The sequence below is a fragment of the Dromaius novaehollandiae genome, chromosome 22 (genome assembly GCF_036370855.1).
Source record: "Dromaius novaehollandiae isolate bDroNov1 chromosome 22, bDroNov1.hap1, whole genome shotgun sequence".
NCBI classification, from domain to species: Eukaryota; Metazoa; Chordata; class Aves; order Casuariiformes; family Dromaiidae; genus Dromaius; species Dromaius novaehollandiae.
Genome location: NC_088119.1, coordinates 10,581,147 through 10,599,156, shown reverse-complemented (window position 1 = coordinate 10,599,156; position 18,010 = coordinate 10,581,147). Strand labels below are relative to the sequence as shown.

The 18,010-nt window shown below is 42.9% G+C and overlaps 1 protein-coding gene and 1 long non-coding RNA gene across 2 annotated transcripts in view; one reads left to right on the top strand and one right to left on the bottom strand.

The window, feature by feature from the left end:
* The window catches only part of LOC112993029 (uncharacterized), a 24,945-nt gene extending 10,238 nt beyond the window's left edge, over positions 1 to 14,707 (bottom strand). Inside the window, exons 1-3 of the long non-coding RNA XR_010392598.1 lie at positions 14,173 to 14,707; positions 6,431 to 6,580; positions 2,626 to 2,804 (exon numbers count right to left, since the gene is read on the bottom strand). This is a non-coding gene — a long non-coding RNA (uncharacterized LOC112993029). The remainder of the gene's footprint in view (positions 1 to 2,625; positions 2,805 to 6,430; positions 6,581 to 14,172) is intronic.
* Positions 11,081 to 18,010, top strand: part of CCR7 (C-C motif chemokine receptor 7) — a 13,161-nt gene continuing 6,231 nt past the window's right edge. Inside the window, exon 1 of the mRNA XM_064524753.1 lies at positions 11,081 to 11,277. Coding sequence (XP_064380823.1) covers positions 11,268 to 11,277 — 10 coding nt within the window. The 5' untranslated portion in view covers positions 11,081 to 11,267. The remainder of the gene's footprint in view (positions 11,278 to 18,010) is intronic.

Here is an 18,010-nt window from a genome sequence, read left to right as displayed (position 1 = left end):
GGGCGGCAGCTAATTAGAGCTGCTGACAAGCCAGCACCCCCCACCTCCTTGTGATGGCCTGAAACCCTCCCACAGGGAAGATGGAGTAGATAAAGCCCACCAGCTTGTTGGGGGAATTGCTCATGTTAGTCATCTACCTTCTCCTGCCTCTGCTTTGCCTGGGGAGCGGGTGCAAGCTTATAAAGCCATGGTGACCACAGCTCCTTCCTCTCCCCCCAGCAGTGCAAAGGCCCTGCCCTGGTGAGTGTCCCCAGAACCTGCCCAAGCAGGGGTCGATGGGGGGGGGGGGGGCTGATAAGCAGCAGTTGTGTGGGGACTACTGGGGGGTGGGGGGTACCTGTATTGCTAGAGACATCAGCTGAGGGGGTGTGCAGTGGGGCCTATGTTATCTTTCACAGGATACTCGAGAGTGGGCAAGTCCCTCACACCCACTGGGCACTGACAAGAAAATGAAAAGGTGAACCCAAAGCATTGCATCGTGGTGAGGAAGTTGTTTACTTTAGTCTGTTGTACTCTTCAAGAAAAAACAGGATTTGGGGGGGGTATGACTCATGCTTTTTGACCTTTGACAGCACCACTGCTCTGCAGTTTGCTCTAGTTTGCTACAGGTTAAATCAAGTAAGCAAAGGTTCTCTTCTGTGTCTGGCAGTTCTGAAAAATATGCTTTTGTCTCCCCACAAGAATACTCCTATTAGTAGTTATTCAAGAAGCCTAAGTAAAACAATTTCCCTTTAAATTTGCATTGTGATTATCAGATTTTTATCATCTCTGACAGTCTTCCAATGTGCAAAACTGAAGTGTAATAGGTATGAAATGGGGAGCAGGCCCCAAGGATAAATGTTCAAAGGTGTTTAGATGCTAAAATATGAACTAGACACCTTGTGAGACTTTCAAAAACAATTCAACAGGTTAAGTGTCTTGCTGGTATTGAAATACATGGGGCTTAGCCTCCTAAAAACTTTGTGCACCTACATAGGATCATGCTTTGAAAGAGTATTTAGGTGGTTGGGGTTAGCTTCTAATGAAAGACTAAGTCTCAAATCTTTGTGCAGCTGCTAAATTAAAAAAAAAAAAAAAAAGCTTTGGGGGTAACTAAGCAAGGGTGTTATAAAAAAAACTAGCCCATGCAATGTACTTTAAAAAAAAAAAAAAAAAAAGCTAATCCACCTCAAGCAAAATGAGCACTTTGATTGTAGGAGCCATGCTTACATAAAGGATTATCCCAATGATAGAACAGCATAAAACAGATGAGTAGAGCTTTAGATGGATAAAATATTGAAGTAAAACTGAAGTCTGGCACAGATGAAGGCTAGGACAGCTCCCTGAATTTAAGGAAAGATGAGCTGCTGTTCAAAAAATCATATTGCAATAACACACAGTAGTTTAGAGCAAGAAGTGGAAAAACACTATACTCAAAATTACATTAAAGGGGGAGTTTCAATGGGTCAGTTAAACAGCCTATCCTAGAAGACTGGCAGTTAGGCTACCCCTAATACATATGTTTTTGCTGCAGTCATCAAAGCTGGGTTGTGGAAAGTTCACAGCTGGGGGTGGTGGAGCTTCTGACAAGAAGGGCCTGTGTTGGCAAGCAGCAGGTTTTCCTGGCCTGAGGGGAACAGGGTCCAAATCCTCTCTGCTTGATTCAAAGCAGGCGTTTGGTAAGGCTCCTCACCCACCCTGTGATGTGTTTCTCTCGGTTCCCACCAGCTGTAAGTGCTCCACCTTGTATGAAATACCCTCTTCTGTGTTCTACCATGTCTCATGAAGTCAGTGATGGTTCCTTTCTCCTTTGCGTTTTTTTTCTCTCTCCCTGGTTCTGTGCTAAATACTTTTCTTTTTTAAAAGAGAGAACCCCTAAATAACTTATCAAAAACTATTTAAAAATAATAATAATAATAAAACTTCCAGACTGTCAATCTAAAAATCTTGTGTTGACACAGTGCCGTTAAGAGTGCAGTAACAGCTTTTGCTCCACTCCTTTGCTCCCCTCTCTATCCCGTTAGGTGACGAATGTGATCAGCAGTGCTGACTGCTGGGTTAGTGACTCTGCAGTGAAGAGCAGCTTCCTCGAGGCCGGCACTGGTGCTGACTCCACGGCTGCAGGTCTGCGTTAGCGCAGCTGCAGCCACCAGGCGTCTCTCTAGGCCTCCCCGCGGCGCGCCCGCCCGCAGATGGGTTGGGGGAAACAGTCCTGCCTGTGGCAGCAAGCGCCGCGCAGGGCTGCCCCACTCACAACCTGCTGCAGCACGCACTGGTTTTAGACTGTGATCGGGCCTTGAAACTTCACTATTGTTCGGTTTGTGAATTTACCTCCCCCACCTTGTAAGGCTGCTGGTTATACTGATACCGTAATCATGCATGCAAACAAGCTTGCCTGCCTGCCCCTGCTGATGACAATGAGTAGCAGTTACAGGTTTCTTGCTTATTACAGATTATGGCAAATAGAAATGAAAACCATCAAGAAGAAATTGGACTCTGACTTTCTTTTTCCTTTTCTTTTCCAATTGCCTAACAAGAAAGAGCTGTAATGAAAAATGTTTGATCTGTGACAGAGGGATACCTTTGGAAGAATTCTGTGCATAGAGAAAGGTGTGCATTGAGGAAAGGTGTCTAAAGACAAGATACCTTGCAAGCAAGCAAGCAGAGAGAAATGCGTTACTGGACTGTAGCAGGAGCTTTAGATGGTATGTGCCAAAGGAAGGCCTCAGTCTTCCATCCCTGTTCTCATGAAGGGGCTAGTGGATGGAGGTTTGAGTCTCTTCATGTCTTGTCCCGTAAGATAGAGCCAATCTGGAATCACATCCCTGCACAAATTACAGAAATTCAAAGATAAGCACTAGATTTCATTTTTTTTAAGCTGATTTTGGAGAAATGTGACCAAAATGAAGAGAAAAACACTCCTAAGCATCAGTGAAAGGTTGGGGTGGCCTGATTATAGGAAAAGCTCCATTAAAAACATTAGTCTAGAATGTATCTTCTGCTTTCTGTCTCTAATTTTAAGTATGACTGTGCTTTTCGACACATGTATAGTAAGTTCCATTTTGCTTTTAGATAACTTGACTTAAACCTTAAGTAGTTGTGCCACAGCCAATTCAATTAGCCAATAAAGGTAACTTATAGTTACACCAACTTAACATCCAGTGTGAATTAAACTGAATTGAATTAAGGTCACTTTAATTCCAAATAAGATTGTCTTTTGGGTGCTTAATGCAGTTTGACTAATCCACTGTAGTTCATGCAGGTTAACTTATCAGTGTATCCCTGTATGTGTTTTAAAAAAAAAGAAAATCCAGAGTGCAAAGTTAATGACAGTAATGGTCTGAGTTTTTTGAGTGCCAATGATAAATAACTGAAAGTTACTACCAATGTTTTGTACCACAAACTGTCTCCTCTGCTGAGGGAAAAACAGGTTCTTACAGCAAAATAACAAGTGTGCACTAGCATTTTGGCTCTAGCAGAGCTGTGGAGATCACACTTGTGGGTACAACAGTTTGGCAAGAACAACCTGGGTTTGTCATCACTTAACTGCACTGCACTAAAAACTACAGAGTTGTACCCTGCTAAGATTTTGCAGCCAGATAGTTTCTGCTCAAGATGAGATCCAAGAGGATAACAAGAAAAATTCTAGTTTACAGCAAGATCACATCCAAGCACAAAATGTGCAGTGGACTAATGAGAGGAGTTTGCAGCCTCACATGCTTCCAGGTGCAGTAGGTTACCAAACTGAGGTCTAGGAAATGCAGTAGCCTTTATCTGCTGCTCGTAAAATGTTTCTCAGGTAGGTGACTGACATGCAGCAACTATCTTCAGCCTATTATTGTTGCCTGACAGTAACTTCTCTAGTGAGTATAGTTCTCCACATATATAATTCAGTACTTGCATAACAGACACGGTACTGATGTTGCCAAATTGCTTTGCATCTGGAAATGGGACGGGTAAATGTGGTGTTTAATGAGCCCATCACTGTCAAAACTGGTTCTTCTAACGGTTAGAGATTGAGAGCAGGGTGTTCTGGACTCCAAGCTTTGCTGTTTGTTCTCAGTGTGACTCATGCTATATACATACAGAGATAAATGCAGGTGTGAATGTTGTAACAGACACTGGTACAACTTCAGCAGAGGCTAGAAATCAGCTACAAGCTCTCTGGTCACCTTGGACATAAACTGACATTGCTACCCTGCTGAAGTGTGCATAGTGTCTTTTTTAACTGATGTTAGGTGGACTGAACAAGCTGTAATTACACTTTCACTCTCCTGGGCAGGCATACAGCAAGCCCCGGTTCCTGCTTACTCAGACTGATTGCAGCCATAATTGTTCATGGCTTGAAGGAGTTCACACCACTTGATCGCAGTTTTGAATACTTAATCAAGTGCTTTGATTCCTATATTTGAAATCTCTCTTAGGTGAGATCCACCTAGGATCTAGCATGATTGAAATTAGATAGTGATTCTGCAAATCTCAAGGGGAATTTGTATGGACAACTAAACAGAAATCAGCTACAGGGAGATCAGTTATTAGACTATAGGCTTGAAAGCATGGAACCTTGCTTTGGTTTAGGTCTCTCTCTCACTGTTTTTGTTCTCAGTTCCCTTCTTTCATATTGACACTCTTCTCTACTGTCTTCAGGTTGTTTTTTTTTTTTTTTTTTTTTTGAAGTGGTTTTGCAGTTATCAGGCTGTCTTACTTCGTTTAAGCTATCACGTATAGCTTCACTTGGTACTCATAAAAGGCTGTAATTTCTGTGAACTGCTAGTTTCAGTTTGCTTTCTGTAACTCAATTCTATTTAATAAAAAAGGCAAGAAAGATCCTTTTAAAGTCCTGGCACCAGTTCCAGAGGGGACTGGGGAGAACCAGAAAGGGTGACAGTAAAAATGCAAACATGACATGAAACACAGCATATAACTTTTTTTGTCAACCCCAGGGATGGAGAATGGCAGAAGCATGTGATAAAGGAGACTTGGTGAGCTCTTCTTAGCTGGAGAAAACAGTGATGGGATTAATCTCTGTTCCTATATCCGCCCTGGTTTCAAAGACCCCAGGGAATTGGGTTTAAATCTTACACCTCTGGAATACGGTAACGTTGGCTCACAGGAAGGTTGCTTTCTGTATGTTCAGCTGAGATTTTAAACTCTCAGTTCTTTCAGGAGACTTAATTACATCTTTTTGTTTCTCCTCAAACAAGTCATTTGTGTCACTAGTGTTAGTTACCACACCTGAGTGGGGAAAAAAGTACAGGGAACTCATCAAAAATCTCTCTAGGCATAATGAGAGCTACATACACCCTCCCCACCATAGTTCCTATGCAGTTCCAGGAGTTTTTCTTTCTATTTCTTATCTCTCCTCCTTTCCTCCCTGGAGTGATTGCTGTCTCTGTTTCATGTTACTTCAGGCCAGAAGGGATCAGTATGTTCATCACAAATCCCTATGTAACACTGACTATGAGAGAGGTACCTGCAAGAGCTTGTAACGGGCTGGGTACTGTGGGCAAACAAAATGAGCAGATCTCATAGGAGGCCAAGCAGCACTGACCTACTGTTCAGCATTCAGACAAACAGAGCAAGCAGCAGACTGGGGCAGTGGCTCATTACCCTGCTCTGCTTTGCACCTCAGCTGAAGCAACCGGCAAGCTTCTCCGCTCCCAGCATGACCTTGCCCTGCTTGTTTGAGTCTCTGGGTGCATTTGCCTTGTTACAGCTCAATTCTTGGACTGCGGGTTGAGGAAACTGCTTTGGTGCACAGCAGATGCAACTCTGGTCAAATTGTTTTTATTTTTTATGAAAAAGAGAACTGCGGAGAAATGCCACCACCTGTGGTGTGATGCAGGCACGGAGAAGGTAAATTCCCAGTGACACCAACTGTGTGCCTTTCTCTCATGTGGCTGACGCAGGGACAACACTTATGCTAGTGACCACGGGCAACTGTTTGCTCCTGAGGTATATAAGCAAGTCTGTTCTGCAGATTACTTCCTCTATTGGGTGGATAAGAATCTTTTAATAGCCTCATAGTGAGATCATAATCATAAGATTTTTCAGGGCATCCCCTACAGCCCTGGTAAGAACCCCTGTTCATGAAGAATCCCATCTCACTGCCACTCTTAATGTCAGGAATTTACTCAGATTTTCACTTCTGCTATTTTGTTTGCTTGAAGACCAACTGGGTCAAAACCCTCCCTGGAATAAACCTACTGACTTCAACACAGGAACTTTCCCTATACGTCTCTGAAATGCCAGCCCAGTAGCTTGGGAACTTAGAAGGGTATTTGGGCAGGAGGCAGAACTGAAAGTGGGAGATTCCAGGTACCTTAGCTTTGCCCAGGGGCCTGTCTGCCTGGCAAAGCAGCGGAGAGGAGACGACATGATCTCACCATGACGTAAGAGAAGGGAAGTTACTGAGAAGTGGGCACTTGAGCAATGTTCACTTATAACTCACCAGTGCTTCTGTCTAAGTCACCCCAGTCTTCCTCAGGTAATGGGGAGAAATCCTTCCTTATGGTTTAGATCAGAGCTAGAACAGAGCATCGCTGGAACTGAGTGGGCTGACATAGTTGATGTTTTCCTTTAGTGCACCATGCTGTCTTCTCTTGTGGCAGGATGAAGGGAAGAGAGGAACAGATCAGAAGTTGGCAAGGCAGCTGTGATACCTAAACTTAGCCTATAATGTTTTATTTCACTTTTATGGAAAAACTTCTTCTGATACTCAGCCTGGAGCTGGACTATAGTAATTTTGGTTTGTTTACCTGAAGCTGTTCGTTAATGCTTTTCAGCATTGTGTGAGCTAATCCATGAAATGCAGTCTAGCTGATCTTGTCCTGCAATGACCAGAACCAGGTGAAGCCAAACAGAATTTCCACCTGCTGAGAAATTCTGGTATCTCAAAGTCTGTTTTCATCTCAATTCACTTAATGTCAAACTAACAGAAAATGCAGGAAAGCTTTGACTTGGGGATGTGAAAACATCTTGTTTCGTGCCTTTTCTGAATGATGTTGCACCTTGCTAAGGTACAATAGAGCCTTATGAGTTCTACTTTATAAGATTATAGCACAGTTACTCCATATAGCCTGTGTGTGCTATCCAGACACTGTCTCCTATGATGTACTGTGATATCCATATGACTTAGCTGAAGAAGAGACTGCAAGAAGTCCTATTTTATAGACCAGGACATGGATATGAAATACATCAACTAAATTCCCATGAGACATTTCATCACCAAATGAGTTGCAATTTAATGTCAAATTGATTCAAACTTACGTCTTTCGATACAGTTCAGCAAATTCAGTGTTTCTGTTTGTGTTGAACCAACCCAAAACGAAATCTTTCTGAGCTAATTTCCTGTGGAATTTATTGGGACCTGCATTTTCTTTTGAAAAGTCATATTGATGAATAATTTCAATGTAGCTCTAACACTGCAGTGTGGGTAGTAAAATGTATGACTGATTTCTTATTTTCTTGCAGTGGAAGTGGCAATAATAAATCAAGGTTCTAACAAGATACCCATGAATTCAGCTTTTTTCTATCTTGAATATTTTCTTATAGTTAACTTGAATTTTAGGGTAAAGAACATATTCTCCCGTGAAAACAGCACAGTGTGACTGTCTTTGGTGCAGATTAGGCAAAGCATTGCTGAGGAGTGTATTATGTCTGAATGTTCACGTAGGCTCACATTTTAGCAAAAGATAGCTCACAGGAAGCACATATTAAAGGGAATATGTCAAAGAGACAGAGTCACTAAGGCATGAAATGGACTGCAAATATGCCCATCCAACTTAAAGCTTTAATAAATGTTTTGAGAGCTATCCAGGTATGAAACGTTACTGCTACAAGAAGATTCAGTGACATAACCCTATTGCAAGTTATTGTTTTAAAATTTTCCAGCTGTACTTTCAGGAAGACAACCTGCTTAAATTAGTTGGCTCTGACAACACACAGTTTGGCATGTACCAAAACCTTGAGGCAAAAACTTGTGAATATGCACAGGAAACAACAACCTGCAAACCTTCTACCTGACTTCTTTCCTCTCATTGTCTTTTTTTGGCTTCAGTCACCATGGATTTGGTGATATATTCACTGAGATTCTGCATTAAAATCTGGTTCCCTTCTATCTGAGAATTGTGAGCGTATAGAGTAAATCTAGGAGATTGTGCCTATCTTTACCTACCCACCACTCCCACAGACAGCACAATGACTCTGTTCAAAGGCTTTACAGCCACCATTTCTAAGTATTCTGCTGATACCTGAGAAGCCTTTGATCTCTAGCCCTTTCTTGCGGAAGTGGTTAAAATATAACTCTAAAAGGTAGCATACCTGCCTGATAACTGATGAACAGAAGGGAAATACAGCAATAGAGCCCCAGAGCCATGAAATGCACCTGCCTACAGAGAGAGGTCAAAAGCAAGTGTATTGAAAACCTAGTGGTGTGTGCTTAGACAATGCTAAGGAAACTCTGTAGGTCACCTTCTGGGGAGCCAGATAAAAATGCTGATAGTCTCCAGGCATGCTTCATGTTGCAGTGCGAAGTGCAGTTACCTGTGGGCACCTGGCCTTGGGTCAGTTATGTGGGGGATGCAGAGTCCGGCACCAGAGAGCTGCCTTGGCACAGCACGGAGGGCACATTAAGTACTCCAGAACGGGATCAAGACAGCAGTGGCACTGGCTTACCCAGAGCTAAACACTGAGAAGGCACTTAAGAAAAAACTGAGCTGACACACAGCTTAAGGAGGGTCTGAAACTGTAGATGGGTGTCTACATATGATCTGATAACATCAACAGGATCCACAACTTCAGATATATTTAATTTAGACTTAGGAGAGAGCAAGGAAGTGGAACGTTCAGTTTCAAGTTGAAGCATTTATGGTACTAAAGACTGGGCAGCAAGTAATGTATAGTTTTAGGATCAGACTCTTAAATTTAGGTACTCAAATTCTACTGAAGTCCTGTTTTGGATGTGGTTAACCATTACAATCTCTTAAAATAATTTTTAACAGAAATATATCAAGCTTTTTTGTATTCTTAAAAAAAAGAAAAAAAAATCTTCAGATCTTCCAGAGCTAACCTATGCTAGAGGAAATCAGGAAACTGGTTCTTCCAAACAGTGTAAAGTGTTCACTATTCTCAAGAGCTGTGGACTATCAGACTTTCTGGGGTCATAAGCTTTAATGTTTAGGAGAGTTATCATTCACCTACAACTGAATCTTACCTATTCTGGACAAGGTTTTCCTCCCTGGAAGGCAGGAGGAGGAGGAAGCATTTCTGGGACAAGCTGTTTTTTGTGTGGAGACTGGCTGAAGACACTTGCATACATGGAGTTAGATTCTGCCTTGGACAGTTATATTAGAGGGCTGAGCTGCTAGTGCTGATGTAACCAGTCAATTCATGTAATGTAACTGATCTAGGCATTCTGTTCCTTTTAATACATATTTCATACTACCAGGTTATTTGGCAAGACTCCAATCAGATTACCTTGGAGAGGATAGCTGTTCATGATAGCCAGAACAATCAGCTGCCCAGCACAGGTGTCTCTCAAAGCTATTTAATTACACAGTAACTATTTTTCTGATGCAGAGAAAAAAATACATGATCTCTAAATCAGTTTAGATCACCTAGATCTGAATCCTTCACACCCATCTTTCTTCCCTGCAAAAAGAATCAATGCAACATAGATAAGCATTGGTTTTGCTTTGTTTTGAACTCGCTGAAGCAGAACAGTGTCTTTTTAGGTGTTTCCCAATCACACACAGACTGCCCAGGTTTCATTCTCTTCTGTGAGACTGGTCTTTCTAGCTAGTTTTGGCAGTTCTCTGCTCAGTGAGCTGGCTGTTTTGGGTCCATCCTGAACTGTTAAGCCCTCTCTGCACCCTAAGCAGGACACCTGCATGCATAAATCTAGCTCCAAAGTGCTAGGTACTGTTGAGCTTGTTAAGAGCTAAAGCTCCATCTTAGATCTATCCTGTAATGCTTTATTTTTCCACCTCTCCTGGCTGCAATAACAGTTCCTAGAGTCGAACCCTGTTAAGGACACGGGATTGAACAGTTTCCCTAACAATCATAAGAGGAAGATGCACAGGTCAAGATGCTAAAATAATACAGGCTGTACAGGTATGCTGATACAGCAAAGACAGCATTCACAGTATCCCCAGCTAAAAGGTAATTTTCTATACTAAGTACACTTGTATGTGACAGCACTTAATAAGGCTGCGCAACTCAGAATCAAAGCCTCCAGCAGGAATTCTCCCAATAGGGAGGAATGAATACTTGAAGTGACCTTGGAAGAACAGAAAGTGCATAAGGTGATGTTTGTTAGCTGTTACAGGAGCAAGTTGCAAGATCAGCTGTCCAAATCAGCCACAAAACAAAAGCTACTGATTTTTATATTGAAGCTGGATCAACTTAGGAAAAGGATTAGATGAAGTGACTCTCTGTCAAGGCAGGGACCAGAACTGACAGTGCTGCAGGTCTTTCCAAGGCTATGGCTGGAGTCTGAAATTTCTGCAGTAACGTCATGGTAGGGAAGGAGCAGGACTAACCACAAACGTGCAAAACCTTTTGAGGAAGACAGTGCCTCCTGATACTTAGCAGATGATAATGCTAAACAGAAAAGCAGTAAGAAGTGAGGAAGTTCACTTGCTGGTTTGGGAGCTGCTGATCGTCTCCCCATAGGGTGCTGTGAGCATGTGGGAGAGGGGTGAAGGGATGCCCGTCACTGGCAGTCCTGTGTATTGAGATTTTCCACATAGTAGTTGACTATTTCTGGGGAAGGTGTTCTGGAGGAGATGAGAATCCTCCTGTTTCCCACCACACTCTGTTCTAGCAGATGCTCAGCTAGATAAAGTAGCATCTACTGTGAGGAGCAGAAATAACAGAAGAAAGGAGAGTCTTTCCCCTTGTCCCTTTACCACAGCCACAATTCTCATGCATCAGTGCAAAAACAGAACCTGCTGTTTTACGGCATTTTGAGAGTGTGTTTGTGTGTGCATGTGGTTTCAGACCTCAGCTGCGTGCACTGAGGAAGAACCTAAACGCACTGAGTGTCTGAAGAGACTGGCACGTAGCACAGTTTTCCTGTACTGGTGAAAGCACAAGGAGAAAGAGGAGGGTCTAGTAAATGTCAGCAACACCAGGGCACGTCATGAGCTTCTTGCAGAGGTGCAGGAAGTATATAATGCAGTTTCCCTAAGAGGGTCTCTGGCAGGAGCCACAGTGCGTGGAGGCTACACTGGAACGTACGATGCTCTTGCTAGCCTTGTGATTTCATCCCTGTTTGAAACAAGACCATGGACAGTGGTGAGTACATGTTCTGCAGTCTCTGGCTTTGTCTTCAGCTTTAATAAGGACAATGCCCAAATTCATGTCCTATGACGCAGGAATGCAATAGACTTTTTTTTAAATGATGTAAAATAAAGGTTTACATCTTCCTCATATTTATTATTAAAAAAAAAATCCAAGCAAAATTATCTTTTTTTTATGAGCTCAAAAAAATCAGATCAATTAATTCAGAAACACAAAACATAAGTTTGGAGAGGGGACTTCAAGGAACTCTTCCTGTATCATTCATACCTTGTTTTCATGTTCCTAAAAAATAGACAATGCTCTCTCCTTGGCATTATCTTAGTTCAGTGAATAAATCAAGGCACTGGGAGCAAGCATATCTGAGTTTATTCTTGGCTAGATCTGCACTGTGGCCATAAAACTCTGAACCTCTGCAAAAATTGGTTTTCCATTTGCTTGTTGCTGGAATAGCCCTGAGTCAGTGTATTCCGCATGGATCTGTATTCCCATGGTTTACCCATCATTATGAAGTATGCAAAGAAGAACAAGTGCACAAGGGAACTGTCTGCTCTTTGGCAGATGATATCCCCATTAGCCCAAGAGGCACAAGACTTGCAGCTTGTTTCTGTTTCTTGTAGAAAGTTTCATACTTTCTGTAGTCATTTGTTGTTTTTTCACATGCAGTGCTCTGCAGGCACCTGCTTCCAGTAGCTTGAGTAGGTGGAAGGCTGTAGGAGGGGAACGGCACTGTGGGTCAGAGATGTGGTGGATAAGACAGACTTTTTTTTCCTCTAAGACTATTTATTCTTTTTGACTTGTTTTATTAACTTTTTGCTCAAATATTTGAAACTGTAATTCCAGTGCGAATGAGGAAGGTGCAAGGAAGAGGGACAAATGAAGTAACTCAGGAGGTTAAATTAGTTTACGAACAGAGCTCATAATACAACTGATACCTCTAGATGACTAAGAGCGTGGTCAGAGCTGTAATAAGGACGGTGAGCGCGATGGGGAAAATAGCTAACAAGTTCATTCCAGTAAAGCCCACCTCTGGTAACAATGGATTAGCTTTGCAATGGTGTGGAATGGGAGATGCTTCTGCCTTTTCTCTGTGACATTTTTCAAATCAAAGCTTTCAATTTACTGGGATTGTAGAGGCTCCCCTGTGCATTCCCAATGCTGCAGCAGGCAGCATGCACGGAGGTGTAGGTGACCCCATGCTAAATGCTGCAGACAAGGAACAAGGGACTGTCTGTGAAATGATTTGTTGAGATTTGAGCACTGGATTCCCTTCATGTGCGTTAGATGCCTGCAGCATATCAGACAAGAATGGGTAGTATTCTCCCCTTTTTTGAAGAAATCAAGAAACAGGGATGCAGAAATTTAAAGTGACTCATGCAAAAATGACACACACAGCTAGTCTGGTACAGTTGGGAAAAGAACTGCTGCTTTTTGTATCTTCTCTCATGTTTCAGCCCCTGAACTACTCTTCACTCTCCAGGCAGGGCTCTCTCCTGGAAAGCAGTGATTTATGAATTAAGCAGAGAGGTGTTCTACCAAATGTAAAGCAAAGAACAAAGCAGCTGGTGCTGAATTCCATGGTGAATTAGGAAGTGGGAGCTCAGGGTCACCCAACCTTTGAAGTGACACTAGGGAAAAGCAACTGGGGGATGCAGAATGCTCCTGCCCAGTGTGAGAAAGAGGTATTAACCACATGCGCAAAGGTGATGGGAAGAATACAGAGAGTTCTTAAAAGCACAGCATTATGCATGAAGAACCATCTCTGGCACACTCTGCTCACATGAAAAGTCTCTAGAAAGGTTACTGCAACAAGACAATTGTGATTAGAAGATAGGAATGGATGTACTGGATCCCATAGGATCCAACAAGTAGGAATGGGGAATGGACAGAGTGAGTCTCTTCATGGATGCATCTTCACTGCTTCTAGCAATCAGTGGTTTATCAAATTCCTGAACCAGAAGCTGCATCCAAACTAAAACATTTCATAATCCAACTGGATCTATTCACCACAAATTACTCTCTTTGTAATCTCATTTAAACTTTTGGCCCATGCAACATCATCTGGTTGCTTTTTTCTTCATTTACTTTAAGGCATTCTGTATTGGGGGGGGGGGGAAGACACCTGTTACTCAGAGGAGGGCTCTATGTTTTAATTGGTAAAGGTTAATTATGATAGGAGAAAAAAACAGAACCTGACAGTAAGAGTAGGGTAATACTGCTTTGGATTTTGCAGGGTATTTTTGTCCTACTATTGAATTTTAGCAGAATATTCCAAAACAGTTCTAGGAATGTTAAAACATCTGGGGCAAACGCACAGCATTATTGTCTGTATTTTTTTTGTTGCTGTTTTTTAATAGTAATGTAGGAAACACATGATCAGCTCATTTAAGAATGATTTTCTAATTTGCTTATCTCTGCTTATCTTGCCTTTTGATTCACAATTTCCCTAAAGGGGTGGAGAGAAATAATTATCAACTTTCCTCTGTAACGCAGGCCTATGAATGCATGAAATAAAACTACAACTTAGCTTCACTGGGCCTTTTTAATAGAAGGGAAAAAAGGCAGGGGGAGGAACAGGCACTGAGCTGTTAACGGCCAAAAGTCATTTTATTTAACTATGATTAATTCTTCTCAGAAATATCTGCTTGCTTTCCCCCAAAACCCACTACACTGATGATGAGGAGGCATGAGAAACTGGTACATGGGTAAAGATACAAACTATGTTACTCACTACATAAATGCATGCTAAGGTGCTTGAGATAGAAACTTCTGCTTTGCATTTTGGCCAACAGGAAAAAAATCTCACCACGAGGGTTTAGCCCCAGGGCATGGTTGCTTAACTCTGCCAATACTATCTAAAGTATTCCTGAGAATCCAATGAATACAACTTACTGCTTCTCACTTTGCGCATTCCTCAGCATTAGCACAGAGGTGAACAGCTGCTCCTCCAGGTTCAGAGCCCAATCTGTGTGAGGAAGAGCCAGCCTGCAGAGCAGGAGCGAGTTCCTCGTGCAGAACAAACCCCAGGGATTCATTCCACAGCATTTTGTTTGTCCCGTCCAGTTTTAAACATCCTCATTGGCTGTGTTTCTGCTCCTCCTTCCTCCCCTGGGGAGACTTTCTGCTGCCAAATACTTCTCACTGTCAGCAGCTTTCCTGCTGTTGCTTAGCAATCATTCCACTTTTTTTTTTTTAATTCCATGCCTGAGTCTCTATCTCTGGGCATACCTACAGGGCTTCGTTTGTACTGCTGCTTCTTTTATCTTGCTTGAGATTGGTTCCTGATGCTGAGGGGACATACAGATAAACTGTATGGGATTCATCTGTCCAAACTTACATGTTTACCCTTCTGTCATAACATGAAATGGATTGCACCCCAGGCATTCACCCCCGGACAGGTGAATCATGTCTTAAACATCTGTTTTTCCCTTTGCTATCAGGGGAGCCTAAACGATTAATCAGATGTTAATGGCTAAAGTTAAGTAAGATGAATCCCATCCCACATGCTTGTTCTGTGGGGGAAGATTTTCAAAACCGACTGGATGCTGCTCCACCATCCCCAACCACTGCCATCAACAGCAATTTTGTTATTTCATCTGTGAATAAATGGGAGCAGATGCAGGGTAACTTTAAGTGTTTTTAAAACTGCTGCCATCTTTCACATGAGTGACCAGAGGACATCACCTCCTTGCAGTTCATTTGACAGCAGTTACACGGAGACCTTCCCAGCGTTTTACACGCCCTGTCCCCGCCGGCTTCCCTCTCTTTCCCTCACAGTGAGCAATCCCCCTTTCCCCAGTCTTGCCAGGGCTTGCAGGACAGGGGGGTGCTTTTGAGAACTGCAGCAAACCAGTGCATAAGCAGCTGAAGGAGATGAGGGATTAGACAGGGCTTTGTAGCATGTCTTCTTGACCCATTCACTGTAATGGGGCCTTTTTTTTTTTTTTTTGTCTTTTTTAAGTAAGGTTGCTAGTTCTACTGTTTGTGGGGATTTTTGAGAGGGGTTTTTTTTCTTAATATTTTGAGGAACGAAACTTTAGGAAAATACCCACAGTTGAGAACTGCCACAGGCTGAAAAAGAAAAAAAAAGCTATCTAAAATTGCCTATTAAACTCCAAAGCATATCTCATTTCCTCTCTGCTACCCATTTGCTTCTGACAGCCTCTTCCTTCCCCCACTGCACTGGACTCCTAAGTACAGAGAAGTGAGTTTCATCTAGCCTGCCTGAAACTGGTGACTCAGGAACTCACTCAACAGACTAGCGAGGAAGGACCACGAGGCTGCGTGGCCTCTCTAGTTAAGCTTTTGCAAATGCATAAGCTGAGGTGGGGGGGGCAGCAAGGAGGGGAAGCTACAGTGGAAGCTTGCTTATACTGAAAATCATGTGACATTTAAGACATCTAAAGTAGCAACCAAGAAAAAAAAAAACATCAGTGAAACTCTTCAAAGGAATGATACTTAGCTGAACTGTTTCAGGATCGTTAGTTGAGTCACTTTGTTATCAGTCCTATTTTGCTACATGTGTCAAAGTGCGTGAAGAAGAAGAGGGAAAAAAACCCCACCAATTCCCTGGGGCTGTGCACTCACGACTTTTCAGACTAAGCAGAGGCTGGTCTGGTCCAGAGAGGTGAAGGGGAGATGCAAAAAAAAAAAAAAAAAAAAAAAAAAACACCAAACCACAACCTCAGAGCAAAATTATCCTGTTAATGCAGTGCACTGGGGCATCTGTCTGACAGCAGGAGGCACTGCGGTCGTGTCCTTGGCAGGAGATAACTGCGAATAAAAAAAGCTCTGTGAGCAATGCACTGCTGCAGCGGGATTTATGTTGGTCTCCCTTCCCTCGTGGACCGATCGTGGTGGATTCCTGTGGACTGACAGCAGAGGATTCTTCTCCTCTGCCACCTCCACTTTTGTAAAACTTTTAGGAACTTAATTACCTTTGAGACCTCAGTCTCTGCCAAACGTGGTTGAGACTGGCCAGCTGAGGTAATAATTATCCAGCAACAGGCACAGGCAGACAGATGCACAAACTGCAAAAGCCCTTAGGAAACCAGGCTATTAAGAAGATATAACAGACGATTAAAGACTCCAGTGGGTTTTTTTGCAGGGGTCAGGGTCCCTATGCCAGTGTCCCAGGCAGAGAGGGTAATAACATTCCAGGCTTCCTTTAATTCACCCAGGAGGTTTAGGTGATTTGGGGTTTCAGTGCATTTTCTGTATGAGATGGAAAATTCAGACAAGCAGCTTGGAGGGAGAGATGGCTAAATCAGGTGCTCACTAAGCTGCTTCCTGCAGTCTGAGACTGGTCAGTAAAAGGCAGAAAATACACAGACAGAAGCATTTAGCCAAGCCTCATCCTCAAGGCTAATCTTGGCCAAGCTACCTTGACCTACTCTGCTCCTTACTGTAAACTTCACTAATGACATGTGATTACATGTTTCAGATTCCCCCAGGAGGATTCAGAGAATGTGAGGGGTATGAACATAACTAAGCACCCAGTTCAGAAGGCAGGATAAAAGATGAAAATGTAGGGGAGGCACAGACTTCTAAGAGACATTGTGGGTAGCTCATGTAAAGGCTCTAGGGAATGACAAGTACAGCTTTTTCGCATGCGGCTGGGGATCTTCCACCCTCACATCACCATTCATGCATATATGAGTATCTCTGATCACAGATACCAAGATAACTGCTTCTGTTATTAACAGTGCTATTGCATGCAATTTAAAGCAGGTCTTACTGGGGATACAGCAGCAAGAGTGGCAGTTACCTGAAGTAGTGGAAACTAATCCTTCTAGTCCAGTGTAATACCTGAACAGGACAGCAGCAGAGCAGGGAAGGGTGCAAAGGAGCTCTGCAAAGAAATAAATAGCAAGCAGTAATCCAGAACAGAACTGTGTGCAACAGACTGCTGAGCCAAGAAGGGCAAAGGAATCAGTCAAAACTATGAACAAACAGGCTTAACTGTGATGAGAAAGCCATACTCATTAGAAGAAACAGTAAAGAGACAAAAAAACATTTCCTGTCTCTGCCCTAGTCTTGCTCAGTGATCCCGGACCAGGTAAGTGCTATGGGGAAGTGAGGGTCTGCTGTGCAGGGCACTAGCTAGTGCTGAGAGAGACCTCCTATGATGAGCAGCATGATGCTCCAAACAAAAGGTGCCAACTCTCCTTCAAGGCAGGCACATCTTCAGCTCACGCTGGAGGAGAAGGAGGTGAGAGCTTTCTCTGAGTTGCCAGCACACCTTCTAACTTGAGCAAGAAAAAGTTTCAATTCTAACTGCCTGAGGTAAATGCTGATACATGCTTTAAATAGCAGGAAGAAAAAGCTTTCACTGGCCCCTATGCCTCTGCTAACCACAGCAGGAAGAGCTGTTTGTCTGAGATTGCTCTCAACATTATCACATCTGGCTCTGAATTTGATTTTTTCCTCCCAGCTGTCAGCATCCCATATCTCCCCATCCAAAGACAGCAGAAGCCAGCCCTGACATTTAGAGATGTATAATAAATTTCAGCCGGCTCCAGTTACGTATATCCTGCAGGGAGCAGAGCTTTCCTGTTCTGCAGTCCAGTCACCACACTCAGGGAACAGCTGGGCCAAATTTATTGCACTCACAGCTGTTTGTTTTTATGTGCATTGAGTATGCTACCCCCTCACAGCCCAGAACAAGGCACTGGCTGCTGACTGACTATGAAAATAAAAATGGTTGCACTATATAAGAGTTAACTGGATC